General features: G+C 47.6%; 1 protein-coding gene across 1 annotated transcript; it reads right to left on the minus strand.

Moving 5' to 3' along the window:
* Positions 1-1,872: 1,872 nt before the first annotated feature.
* Positions 1,873-13,078, minus strand: LOC148897204 (uncharacterized). The gene is given in 5 exon segments (XM_088998868.1): positions 1,873-5,679; positions 5,682-7,793; positions 7,796-9,597; positions 11,556-11,664; positions 12,043-13,078. Coding segments are annotated over 3 exon segments (4,362 nt in total). The 5' UTR covers positions 9,126-9,597; positions 11,556-11,664; positions 12,043-13,078; the 3' UTR covers positions 1,873-4,759.
* Positions 13,079-14,227: the final 1,149 nt, after the last annotated feature.

A 14,227-nucleotide genomic window follows, 5' to 3' on the forward strand; every position in this document is an offset into this window, starting at 1 on the left:
TTCCTTCTAATTGTGCCATCAACACGAAGTTTTCAGACCAAACAAAGTACCCAAAATGCATTGTGTGTCGCTTTCTCGGTCAGGAGCGTTCCCTCTGTGACGTGACGCCAGCAATCGTCACCAACTCAAAAACAAGACTTCCTGAATATTCAGCGCGAGTCTTAAAAGGTAAAATATAGCTACATGCGGTGGAATCTGTCAAATACGCTCAGTAGAAGTCATTTGAAGCCATTTTACAAATTATAGACACAACTTGTCCGGCCGGAGACGTCGGTTGTCCTTTAAGTGAACAATCAGAACACCTGACGATCTCTGACGTACATTGATGGGCCTCTTTTGGGTGATTCGGACTTACTGATTTTGACTTCGTATGATGACAACTTTTAGGCGGTTGTACATTTTGAGCACTCGGCGATGGTCCAAGTTGGGTTTGAAATCCAGATCAACTTCCCCCCCTTCACGCCCAAGAGATACGAATGCTTACATTCGGCCACTTTTCTGGTTTCACGGTGAAAAGCGCGGGCAGAAATGGCAGTCGCGTCGCTGTTGTGCCTCGTCACAATGCAATTCCACGTGACTTGGACGGCCTAGCCAAGCTGGAGAGTGAGAAACACGGTCCGGTGTTGTTTACTGACACCTAGTGGACACATTGTGAAGGTGACTTGATTTCTTTCTTTCGCGGGATTCTGTCGTCACCCGGAAGTGCGTCGGCGTTCGAAACAAACGGAACTTTTTTTGTGTCAAACTGTCCAAAATGCTGCCTTAACGATATCAAAATACAAATAAATTACAAAATATAACACAATGAATGTTGATAAAATAACCGGTAGCGAAAGGAAACGTTGGTCAAGATTATTTATTCTGTTACGGTGATTTGAGCAACTAGCTTATACTATTATTTGTATTTAAAGGACAACCGACACCTTCGGACAAGTTGTGTCCATAATTTGTAAAATCACTTCTACTGAGCGTATTAGCTCTATTTTACGTTTTAAGACTCACGCTGAATATTCAGGAAGTCTTGTTTTTGAGTTTGTGACGATACCTACCGTGACGTCACGGTAGGTATTGTCACTGACCGAGAAAGCGACGCACAATGCATTTTGGGTACTTTGTTCGGTCTGAAAACTTCGTGTTGATGTCGAAATTAGAAGGAAAACACATAAATAACGGGATGGTGAATTGTTGTGTGTTGCACCAAGACTACTATTTGATACTAGTTGACACAAATTCTCAGCAGATAAATCAGCCCATTTTTAACAGAGCTTGGGCGCCATCTTGTGCATTTTCTGGGACACTACATTGCAGTCCAGACGCCAGAAAATGACACGGAAGGACTTCTTTAATCGATTGCAAACATGTATGCTTTCCTCTTCAGAACTATTTGAATCATATTCATAACTGGATGTGTAACAAGAAAGCATATTCTCCGAATCTGAAGCCATTGTTTTGATTCTCCAGCAATGCAAGACGTCTTGGCGTGACTTCACGAATAAGGGGGCGGGACCTTCTGAAACTCGCCATTTCCGGGATCATTTTGAAGTAGTTTTGGGACACTTTAAGCCATTTTTATTGTTGTTTTTCATTTGACTAAAAATATCAGCCTGCGTGTTTTGGATATTTTAGATGCTATAAAACATGTTTCTGATGTCAGTTAGGAAACAAAAAAATGGTGTCAGTTGTCCTTTAAGGATATCAAAATACCAATTAAAAAATATGACACAATGAATGTTGATAAAATAACCGGTAGCGAAAGGAAAGATTGGTCACGATTTTTTATTCTGTTGTCATGATTAGAGCAACCAGCTAGCTAGCTTTTGCTACCTCACTCAGACTAACAAACCAAGTATTTGTATTTAAACGATTATTATTGTCGAATTTCAGATTGGTAAGGGCATCCATTTTAAGAATTTTGTAACCCAAAATGTCTCCCAATTCCAGAACATCCGCCGATATCGCTAGGATTAAAGAAACGGAAACCAGTTATTACACTCAAGGTTTATTCATTTCAAATATAATCAACTACGTACTGGCTTTTCAGGAAATAAAGTGATAGAAATCTACTAAAACTATAGATTTTTTTTCTTTCAAAGAAAAAAAAAACAAGGCATGAAACAAACATGGGACATTTTATGTGAGGAAATGAACATCTTTAGAAGAAAAAAAATAAACCAATAAAGCGCGACGAAAACATGATTACGATGCACTAAAAAGTTGCGGTTCAGTCTAAGATTGTTATGAAATTCGGTTACATCCATAAATACGCAGAAGAGTTACATTTACTCTCCGAGAATAGGTCCTTGTATTAAAACACAAAGTGAAGTACTTTAGAAATAATCATTGCGAAAAAGAGCGTACAAATAACATGAGACAAAAAATGGGTGTTAAAGGACAACCGACGTCTCTGGACAAGTTGTGTCCATAATTTGTCAAATGTCTTCAAATGACTTTTACTTTTACGTTTTAAGACTCGCGCTGAATATTCCGGAAGTCTTGTTTTTGAGTTGGTGGCGAGTCCGTACGTGACGTCACTGAAGCAATGCCCCTGACTGAAAAAAAGGACACATTGTAGCAGTCCTTCCATCACGTCAATGCATTTTGCTGTACTTTGGTCTGAAAACGTCATGTAGGACCACAAAGAGGCAGAAGAGGGCGACAAAGCTCAATGTAAGGAATTCATCAGCCTGTGGAAACGGGCTGATGAATTCCTTACACGGCTTTGTCGCCATGTTCTGCCTTTTTTGGGTGCGACATTTCCCACCCCTGATGCCTCAAAATGACACGGAATAAATTCTTTAATCGATTGCAAACATGTATGCTTTCTTCTTCACTATTTGAATCATATTCATAACTGGATGAGTAACAAGAAAGTATATTTTCCAAATCTGAAGCCATTGTTTTGTTCTTGCCGTGACACATCGAACATGGGGACGGACGGGACCTCCTGAAACTGGCCACTTCCGGTTTCAAATTGAAGTACTTTTTAGACACTTTAAGTCATTTTTATTGGTGTCTTGCATTTGACTAAAAATATACTGCGTGTTTTGGCTATTTTAGATGCTATAAAACGTTTTTATGATGTCAGTAAGGAAACAAAAAAGGGACGTCGGTTGTCCTTTAAGAGTTTACATGTTTACTGCACCTTGCGTTCTATCCCTTGGTATAAAAGCAAAGGGGAAAAATAAAATAATAATAATAATACATTTAATTTCTAAGCGCCTTTCAAAACACTCAAGGACACTTTACAGTCACGGGATAAGAAAGTTTTTCTTTTTTTGAAATACATGAAGCCAAAATAATAAGCAAGGCTTTTTGTAAGTTTCTTCATTTTGGCAAAAAGGCCGAAGGTAGAAAGAGAAAAACCCTTGATACTAATTACCACCAACATGTTTTATCTAAACGTGATTATAATCACTAAGGTGTATATCAAATTTACACTACCAAAAAAAAAACATTTTGGGATATACTTTGAATAAGCCATCATATCATCTCAGCCCAAAAAAAAAAATACAAAATAAACTTGACCAAAGAACAGACACGCATGAGAGACGATCCAACAAAATGTCTTCATCCCAAAGTCCCTAAATCCTACTTTAAAAAAAGTACTTTTACATGTTTAAAAAAATAAAATAAAAATCCTCAGAGGTGCTACATGAACCATACAAAGTACACAGCAGAGACACAGTTTATCATACAGCAAAAATTAAAAATAAAAGTGTGCGGGTTAGAATAGGAGCCATACACGTGCAAGGAAGGTTAGCTAAACTTGCCTAGCAACCGCACAGTGTCAATGCACTTAAAGGACAACCGACACCTCCGGACAAGTTGCGTCTATCACTTCAAATAACTACTACTGAGCGTATTTTACAAAGATTACATAGCATATAGCTACATTTTACCTTTTAAGACTCGCGCTGAATATTCAGGAAGTCTTGTTTTCGAGTTGGTGGCGATTCCTGACGTGACGTCACGGAGGGAACGCCCCTGACCGAGAAAGTGACACACAATGCATTTTGGGTACTTTGGTCTGAAAACTTTGTGTTGATGGCGAAATTAGAAGGAAAACTACATACATAACGCCATGGTGAATCGTTGTGTGTTGCACCAAGACTACTATTTGATACTAGTTGACACAAATTCCCAGCAGACAAATCAGCGCTTGGGCGCCATCTTGTGCATTTTCTGGGACACTACATTGGAGTCCAGATGGCTCGAATTGATACGGAAGGACTTCTTGAATCGATTGCAAACATTTATGCTTTCCTCTTCAGAACTATTTGAATCATATTCATAACTGGATGAGTACCGAATCTGAAGCCATTGTTTTGATTCTGGAGCAAGGCAGTTTGTGAAGGAGTATCCTGGCGAGACATCACGAACAAGGGGGCGGGACTTTGTGAATCTCACCCAGTTCCGAGCTCATTTTCTGGCAGTTTTGGGACACCTCGAAGTCATTTTTATTGTTGTTTTGAATTTGACTAAAAATATCATCCTGCGTGTTTTGGGTATTTTAGATGCTATAAAACGTGTTTCTGGTGTCAGTTAGGAAACAAAAAAATGGTGTCGGTTGTCCTTTAAGGGGTTAGTTAGTTAGTCATCCTATGAAAACAGTCACATTATTAATTATGATTCCTGGAAGCATTTAAGCTGATTTTTCATCCGATGCGTTACAGTAGTTGTTAGCACTCAGTCGTCAACTAAGCACCGAGTGTTCCTTTTTATTCCAAAAGTCATCATCGAGGCGGGAGGCGGCGTGGGGTCAATATCTGTAGGATTCCGGCGGCGGGGGATACGGCGTCTGTCTATCTTTCGGTGTGTTTCGAGGCCCGGCGGCGGCGGAGGGGCGGCAAGAGGCCTCGTGCCTACGCAAGAGGACGGCGTTCCAGAAGCGGTACGGGCAGCGCCGGCAGGCGAAAGTCCCTCGTGCGCGATGAGAAGCCCGATGGACAAACGCCGCCAAAGGCGTCCGGGATTGTTTCCCGCATACGACGCAGCCAAGTCGCCGTCGGGTGCTTTGGGCTTTCCGTGGGTGTCGAACGGCCAAGTGGACGAGGAGAGTCGCTTTGCGGGAAAAGACCGAAGCGGGGCAAGTCGGGCAGCCGTAACGCTTGACGGGAACTTTTAAGGAAGCCAGGAACTTGACGCCGGCGCCGTGGACGAGTTTATACGCGCCGGATCCTTCGCCGCGCCGGATGGTCAAGCGAAGCGAACCTTGTTTTTTGCCCGTCGGCCCACCCCTGATCTTGCCGCGACTTCCCCGCCGCTTGCCCCCAGCGTCCGTTTTTTTGTTCTTCTTGCGCCGTCTGAGCTCACCGTGCGGTGACGGATCGCCGCCGTCGAGGCGGCGCGGGGGCTGAAGATGAGGAGGATGAAGGTGGGGGTGATGATGATGATGATGGTGGTGGTGATGCAGATGGTGATGTTCGGTGGAGGGGGGCTCCGTGAGGGGCTGGAAGGGGGCGGTGGTGTGGAGGGTGCGGCTGCGCGATCCGGCCGGGTAGATGTGCTCCCCTTTCACGCCGGCGGGGGAGTGCGGGTGGTGGGGCGGCATGAGGGTGGAATTGGGGGGGAGGGGCTGCGAGTAGGACAGGGCGCCAGAGGACGACGATGACGGCGGAGCTGCCGCCGCGTCGTAAAAGAGCGGCGAATAACCGGCCGGCTGCTGCGGCGGCGCGGCGCCTGCCGATGGGCGACGGCGTTGAGATTCGGTGCCGCGTGGCCGTCGCCGCCCGGCGCCATCCGCAGGAGGGCGTTGGCGGCCGCCTCGCTCTCCGACGCCGATTGGTTGACGTCGGCTCCTCCCCTGTCGTCGACCGAACCGCCGCCGCCGCCATCTTGACGGGCGTCCGCCTCGCCCCGGGTGACTCCGTGCTGCGATTGGCGGTGTCGCGTCAAACTGTTGGAGTAAGCGAAAGACTTCCCGCACACTTCGCAGCAGAAATGCTTGTCGCCGCCGCCCTGGTGGACCGTCTGGTGGTGCGCCGTCAGGTGGAAGTGGTGGCGGAAGGACTTCCAGCAGATGGCGCAGGTGTAGAGGCGGGCCGGGGGCTGCGCATCGGGAGGCTTGACGTCTTGCGGGTACTGGTAATACGCTTGGTTCGGAGCCCCGTCTTGAGTGACGGCGCATTGGGGGGCGGGGTTAAAGCCGTCCGGGGCGGGCGTAGCGGGCGCGGCGGGCACCTCCTCCGTCTCGCCCTTCTGGTGGAGTTTACTGTGGCGCCGGAGACTCTGCGAGTAGCCAAACTCCTTCCCGCAGATGCCGCATTTGTAATTTTTGGCGCCCGAGTGAACCGTTTGGTGCTTGCTGAGGTGAAAAGCCTCGCGGAAATATTTGCCGCAAACGGCGCAGTGGTGGGGCTTCTCGCCGGTGTGGATGCGGTCGTGGCGGCGTAGGGTCTCGCGCCGCGCGAAGCCTTTACCGCAGACGCTGCAGAGGTGAGTGCGAGGGAGGCCGCCCGTCGACATCCGGGGGGCGTACTGACGACGTTTGGGGGGTTGCCCGTCGGCCGACGGCTCTTTCTTGGCTCGGGGTTTGCGGGGGCGTTTGGCTTTGGCGCCGGCGACGTTTTGCGGATCGCCCGCTCGGAAGTTCTTGTCCGTACCGGATGCGGACGGCGAACCCAGCGGGCCCAAGCCGAGCCCCCCCAGAAGACCCCCGATGATGTCGCCGCGGTCGTCTCGGTTCGCCGCGGTGATGGCGGAGATGGCGTTATTGACGGAGCTGGTGACGTCGTCCTCCGAGTCGTCCAGGAGCGAGGAAAGCGGCAGGTGCGGCTGCGGGTGGACGTGGTGGACGTGGTGCTGCTGCTGCTGCTGCTGGTTGTGGCTCTGAGAGTGCGGGTGCAGGGTCGGGGCCAGGGGCGCCTTTCTCAGAGCCGGGCCGGCGGCCATCCCGCTGCCGCAGGGGGACGCGCCGGAGTAGCACGGAGACGGATTAGCTTGAGAACGGTGGTCTTCGTGGTAGCCTGTGTAACGATTCCCAGAGTAGTCAGTGGGGTATTTCGCGTCGGCTCCGTCGTCGTCCCTGTCGCTCGAACCCGACGCAAACGGACCCCCCGCTAGCCTAGCCGACTTTTGCTCTCCTTCCCCGCCGACGCTAACGCCCTCCTTCTCCTCGACTTTCCCGTAAACGCCGCCCCGATAAGCCCCGCCCCCTCCGTCACCTCCCCGGCCCGCCGGCGCGCCGCCCGGCGCTCCTTTAGGTCCCCTAGCGGGCTTCCCGCAGGTGCCCGAGGCGGCGTGGTTGAGGAGTGAGGCGCTCTCGCGGAAGGCGCGACCGCAGGCGGGGCAGCGGAACGGTTTTTCCTCGTGAATCTTCTCGTGGCGCGTCAGCGACTCCCGCCGGTTAAACGCCCGCGAGCAGGTGGGGCAGCCGTACGGGCGGGCCGACGAGTGCAGGACGCCGTGTTGCAGGAGGTGCCCTTTTTTCTTAAAGCCTTTGCCGCAATCGGGGCAGCGGAAGATTTTGTCCGGGCTCGGGCAACGAGCCGACGAGGGTCGGGGGGGGTCTTGGGTGGAATGGGGGACGTTGGGGTCCGACTGGCTTTTAATGTGGACGGGGTTGGGGCAGGCGGCGGCGCCGGCGGCGCCGGCTTTGCTGGTGCCGGCCGCCGTGGGCTCGTGCATGCGCATGTGCCTGCGCAGGCTGGAAAGGTGAGGGAAGCTTTTGCCGCACTCGCCGCAGCTATAAACGGACTCGGCGTCCGATTCGGTGGCTTGCGTGGAGCTCAAGTTAAGGGATTTGGAAAGGGGGGAATCGTTAGTAAGTGGGGGGGCGGCGGCGGCGGAGGAGGAGAAGAAGAAGAAGAAGAAGAAACCACGGATGAGGATGAAGATGATGAAGCGAGAAGGGATGAGGAGCTCACGCCCGGATTCCCAATTAACGCCGGAGGGGGCTGACTATGGCTAAGCGCTACGCCGCTAGCATTAGCGCTAACGCTTTCCGATTTTCGCTGGGGCAAATAGCCCGCCATGGCCTTTTTCCTGCGACCGCTACCGGGGCCCCCGCTTTCCCCTTTACCGCCGTCATCCTTGGATAAGGACAAATGAAGCGGCAAAGGAAGCGGCAAACTTCCTTCCTGCTGCATGAGCGAAGCGATCTGATTGGTGGAGAGCACGGGGATGCCCTGGAAGTCAAAGCCGCCCAGCGACGGGGGCTGCGACCCCGGCGGGTGTAGCGGGTGGTGGGGATGAGGGTGAGAAAGCGGGTGAGGCGCAAGCGGCTGCTGCTGGGGCGGAGCCTGCTGCGATCGCGAAGGCGGGTGGGCGGAATGCAGCGTCGGGGGCGGGGCCGGCCCGGCGCCGGGCTCCCCCCCGGCGGACTGACTTAAACCGATCCCCAAATGGTTATGGCCGCCCTGTTGGACCAGAAACTGCTCTAAACCGGCGTTGGCGGGCACCCCGGACAGGAAGTACTGATTGGCGGCTAGCATGCAGCTAAACTGCTGGTGGAGGCTGCGCGCGTCAGACGGGGGCGCCGCCAAGGAGCTGACGGCGCCGGAAGGGGAAGGGGAGGACGAGGGGGGGCCGGGATGCAGAGGAGGAGGGGGCGGAGGCGCCGACGGGACCAATCCGCCCAACGCCCCGGCGCTGGCGCCGCCGCTCCCTCCGGCAAAGTGCTCAAAGCGGGCGGCGCTCGGGCGCGCTTGTTCCTGCGCTAGCGCCGCCTCGGACGGGTGGAAAGAGCGCAGGAACTGCGGGTAGCCCGAAGGATGGCTTGACCCGCCGCCGCCGCCGCCGCTGCTCATCTTGCTGGACTTTGAACGAGAGCTCTGGGACGACGACGACGACGAGGAGGAGGAGGAAGGCTGCTGTTGTAAAGGCGGGGGAGGGGGGGCACTCATCTTGGCAAAAATGGAGGCGGAATCGGAAAAGGCGTTACCTCTTGACCCCTGCAGGGGGCCCAAGCCAAGTCCGGACAGAAGAGCTCCTGACGACTCGGCCTGCTGCTGCTGCTGCTGCTGTTGTTGTTGCTGCTGCTGCTGCTGCTGGACTTGGTGCTGGTGGAGTTGCACCTGCTGCTGATGCTGCAGTTGTCGTTCTAAGCCGAGACCTTTGAACTGGTGGGCTTGGTGCCCACTTAACATCTCGATTATGTCCAAATTGTATTTGCCAAACTGGAACATTTCCCCACACTCACATGCGCGTGAAGGGCCGGCAGGGGGCGGGCTAAAGTCAAAATTCCAGTGATTGGCGGCGAAAAGAGTCCCAAAATGGAGGCGTCGAGGAGGGGGAAAAAAAAAAGCTTTGAGACGCCTTGAGGACAGAAAAAAGGCCAGGATATGCTTCTGTGAAAAGGGTTTTTTTTTTTGTCCAAAGATGCTTAATAGTCAATTTCAAGATTCCTATCGGGACTGAATAAAAACAACCGTCAGTCCTCGCGATCAACCACTGCTCACAATTTACTCCCAAAAGCACAACTATTAAAAAAATACAATAAAAATAAAACACAAGCGGTCCATCCAACTTGCCTTGAATTATTTACACCAAAGCAGCTCAATCGTCCTCCTCTTGTTTGCTTTGCGAGTTCCTACTTGGATATTTTCCTTGTTCTAAAGTGAGGTTCCTCATCTGTCTTCAGCCGAGAAGAACCTGGCGCTGGGGGAAAAAAAAAGACACCAATTTAAAGAAAAATACACGTCACAGAAGGAAGTCATATCTTCCAGCACTGATCGGCATTGAAATAACAACAAGTGAGGCAGATTGAGCTCAACAAAAGGGCCAAAATGGTGCCCCTTCCAAGATGGCGCCCCTTCCAAGATGGCGCCCGAGGTGGCAGCTGTCAGCAAGCTCTCATGAGAGCCGTGCTTTTTTTTGTTGTTTTTGTCTTTTTCTTTTGTCACTTTGTGTTGTTCTGCGTCACGTGGAACGGATAAGGATCGTTTTTCAGCATTTTGGGCCACGACATTCAACAAAGAGGAGAGCGTGCTGAGCGCTGGCGGCTTTTCGGCAGCGCGAATATACCAGCACTGTTTTTGATTTAGGAGGACTATCAGTGCCAGTCGTTTCAATATTTAACTTGTAGCAGATGTGAACATTTCACATGACGTTCCTGATCCACTGGTGAAAAGGACGCTTTGACCCTTTCATCTACAACTGCATCACGCAACAGAAAAAGGTGCAGAAAGTGCTTTGGATTGAATTGATGTGTCTTTGTGTTGTCATACTATTTTGTTTTCTTTTGACTTCAAGATGGCACCGTGAGAGTGGCTGCCTTACCTGTAGTTTGTTTTTCTACTTCTTCCTTTCCTCTTACTTTCATCACTTCGCTGCTGTGAACTATAAATGTGTCCACTGTGACACTAATAAAGGCTAATCCAATCATGTGGGACTGCCATGTATTCAGCGGCCATGTCAGATAAGTAAAAATAATGACAATTGGATATTTTACAACTTACCCTGAAATGGTTCTGTTGGGTAAGAGCGTAGACGCTAAATAAACGTTCAAACGTCTCACTTTTACAAGTGAGAGATGATTACTAATTATAATAATAATCATAATAATAATAGCAAAATAAATTCAATAAAAGTAAAGTATAATACACCAAACAGTTACACAATGATAATTTGTGCAATCTAGCAAGATTTAATGCCAGTATCATTTAACAAATTAAGTCTTGACAAGGACAACAATGCTTCATTTTGGTTGACAGTGTCAGATGTGTAAATTTAATTTGGACTTATTTCAACTTTGATAGTTCAAAGGCACAGTGTAGACTGCAAGGTTAAAATTCCCATCAATCAGGCTCCACAAATAACCCGCACAAGCCATCTGTACACTTGATGCAAAAAGCTATCAACCCACCTAAACGGAACACAATTGATGAGGAACTAGGTAAAATTATCGCAGAGAAAGCACCTGGGCTGCAAATGCCCCCATTGTGGGACGAATAAAGGTTTTCTGATTGATTCCTCAAGATGGTTAAAGAAGAAGGCAACATTCCTCATCAAGTGTTTAATGCTGATGAAACAGGCCACTCCGTTCCATCAAGCCATCAACGACCATCACAAAGGTAAACAAAACACCTTTATTATACAGTACAGTTAATTTCTTTAATTATAATACCATATCACATTTATTATACATAAAACAATGTACAGTAAAGTCTCGTTATATCGATATCGGATATATCGATAGTCCCAGTTATATCGATACTATTTCTATGCACGCACGGAGAAAATTACATGCAAACAGGGTCGGATATATCGATAGTCCCGATTATATCGATATTTTTTCAGACTCCCTTGAATATCGATATAACGAGACTTTACTGTATATTTTGTGTAGTTTTAAATCTTAGAAAATTAGAAAGTACAAAATTATGTTTAATGGGGACATGGGAACGGATTATTCTCATCATTTTAATGGTTTCCTATGGGAAAATAATGTTTGGGATACACACTTTTCACCTTACACACTGTCTGGGAACCAATTAAGTTCGCAAGCCAAGGTACTCCTTTCTGTGTATTGTATTTTAATCATTTGTCTGTATTCCAATGTTTCAGTTTATACGTCGTAGTGTGTTTTTTTTCTAGCTCACCTCTTCACTTCTTACCGTTTTCTCCAATCGATTCGAAGGAGCTTTTGCACAACGAGCGAGGGATTTTTTTGATCGTCGTATGGGCCGACTCGCATTTTCGGGTAAAGCATCAATCCAGGTGCTTCTGGGGGTGATGGAGGAGAAACGAAGAAAAGAAGCGCACACGTTAGCATCGCCCTTGCTGCACAGTGTAAACACTGGAGGCGGGTTCAAATATGCTAAGTTAACAACGGGACATTTTAAAGAATGAGATTTATCCACAGAAATAGGAAAAAATGTAAGAGTAAATATGAACGAAGTCTACAAATCACCTAGGTCTTGGTCTTTTAAATGGGTCCGATAGTGTGAAGCTGTTCAGTCTTCGTAAGGAAATGTAGGTGCACCATGCTAACGTTAGCCATAGTACAAACATCCGTATAAAACATACGCAGGCTACACTTGGGAAGCTAACTGTCATTTTTATCGGCCCGGATTGTTTTATTTGGACATAAAATAGACGTACCTGGGCGTGGAGAAGGTGAAAGAAGGATGCGGCCCTGTCACGCCTTCTTCTTCGAGCAAAGCTAGCTATTAGCCGCGAGCTGGCAGCTAGCTTTCGTTCCCACTGCTGCGAGCTGCGTTCCAGTGCTTAGCCAGATCCATTTTCAGCAACGCCGAGCCAAAAGGCTAATAGCGAGTCCGGCAGCCCGTTTTCCCCGCCTGTCGGTCTCCCTCCGGACGGAAACTAATCATCGACCGATAATGCCGTCGTCCTTCCGCACCCAACTCGAGTCTCGGCGAGGGGAAAAGAAAGGGGCTTAGTAACGCTATTAGGCGACGGGAGGTTTGGACTGGTGGTGGTCGCTAATTATTTGGGGGCTAAAAAATGGGAATGACGTGTGCTCCTCGAACATCGGTCCTTTCCGGCTGTCCTAATGTTTCCGGGTAGCAGTCAGCAGCACCATGGCTGGATGATGGACTCTTGCTTCGTTTGGAAGACGTGCTGCAATTTATTCTGGCCATTATTCATTTGTACATACGATCATTTCTCCACTGCACTAAAGAAAAAAAATCACCTGATAAATCGAAGTTTCACTTTGGACTGCAACACAGACAGACAATGCATACCTGTCAACGTCCACGGCTCCAAACTGTCGTATTTTCCCTTAGGAAATACAAAGTAATAGTACACCATATTTTTTTCAAACGTGTTTATTTATGTAGTTTAACATGTTATATTGTACACGTGTTTCGTTATATTATTCTGTACATATTCTTAATAAATGATGACATTACAAGTGTTGCTTAATTACTCCAGTGTTCTCTATTGTATGCTATTGTATGATCGATATGTTTTCCAGACTTCTACGTTTTTGGCGTGGCTCTTGTATCGAAATGCGTCTTTAAATCATAGAAACGAGAGGCAGCTACTTTCATGTCTTTTTTGCAAGCAACACAATACGAATATTCCACATCTTTCTTAGAAGCTAGCGATCTAGCTAGCTAGCTATCTTTCTATCTGTATTTAAATGTGTCAATGTGTAAATTAGTGATGGGAATTCCGGCTTTGTCAGAGAGCCGGTTCTTTTGGCTCGGCTCATTACAATGTTCCGACTCTTTTGGCTCCCAAATGGCTCCTCAATTTTTTCTGTTGTTTTGCTTGACTTAGGCCATGTAGCCCCCAAAATAAGCCTGGGATGTCTGTCTGTCTGTCTTTCTGCCTGTCTGTCTACACACCCATTTATTTATTTATTTATTTATTTATTTATTTATTCATTTATTAGTATTTTTATTTTATATTGTTGTCATTTATTTAATTTGTATTTTATTGTATTTTTTTTTTATTATTATTATTTTTATTTTATTTTTACATTATATTTATTAATTTCTTTTACTTTTATTTGTATAAAACAAGTTTTTGTTATTATAATTTAATAATTTATTATATAAATAAATATTATTTATTTCGCTTTTTTTAAATTTTTTTTACTGTTACTTCTGGGTTGAGTGAACGCTGGTGGGTGTGGCTACCGCTGCTCACCCGCAGAAAAAATATCCTGTGACTGTAAAATGTCCTTGAGAGTTTTGAAAGGCGCTTGTAAATGAAATGTATTCTTATTATTATTTATCAGAGTTGAGTGAACGCTGGCGTGTGTGGCTACCGCTGCTCACCCGCAGAAAAAATATCCTGTGACTGTAAAGTTTACAGTGTCCTTGAGAGTTTTGAAAGGCGCTTAGAAATTAAATGTATTATTATTATCTATATCGCTATTGCCTAGGTAGCTTTCTATCTATTTGAGTTACTTCCAGGTTGAGTGAACCCTGGCGCATGTGGCTGCCGCTGCTCACCCACAGAAAAACGGATCCTGTGACTGTAATGTGACCTTGAGACTTTTGAAAGGCGCTTAGAAATCAAATGTATTATTATTATTATTATGATGATGATGATGATATCAAGTGTCATTCAAGTGTAGCTGAGAAGCCCTTTGCACCCCCTGGTGGCGATTCACGCAAACTACAAATGTACAAGTCGCCCGCCCCAATGGTACTTCGGGGGTCGACTCAAGAGCAACATTTCTGTGCTCTTTCCTTCCCGTTCCCAAAAGCAGCCCACTGCAATAAACGCAACGATAGGACGTCTCCTGGAATAATAAACTCGGTTGCCTTGGCGAAAGCGCAAAGGGCACTCTCACTTTGTGCAGGCGAGA

This window comes from Hippocampus bargibanti, linkage group LG06 (assembly GCF_051943395.1).
Source record: "Hippocampus bargibanti isolate YZ-2025 linkage group LG06, ASM5194339v1, whole genome shotgun sequence".
In the NCBI taxonomy this organism is placed as follows: Eukaryota; Metazoa; Chordata; class Actinopteri; order Syngnathiformes; family Syngnathidae; genus Hippocampus; species Hippocampus bargibanti.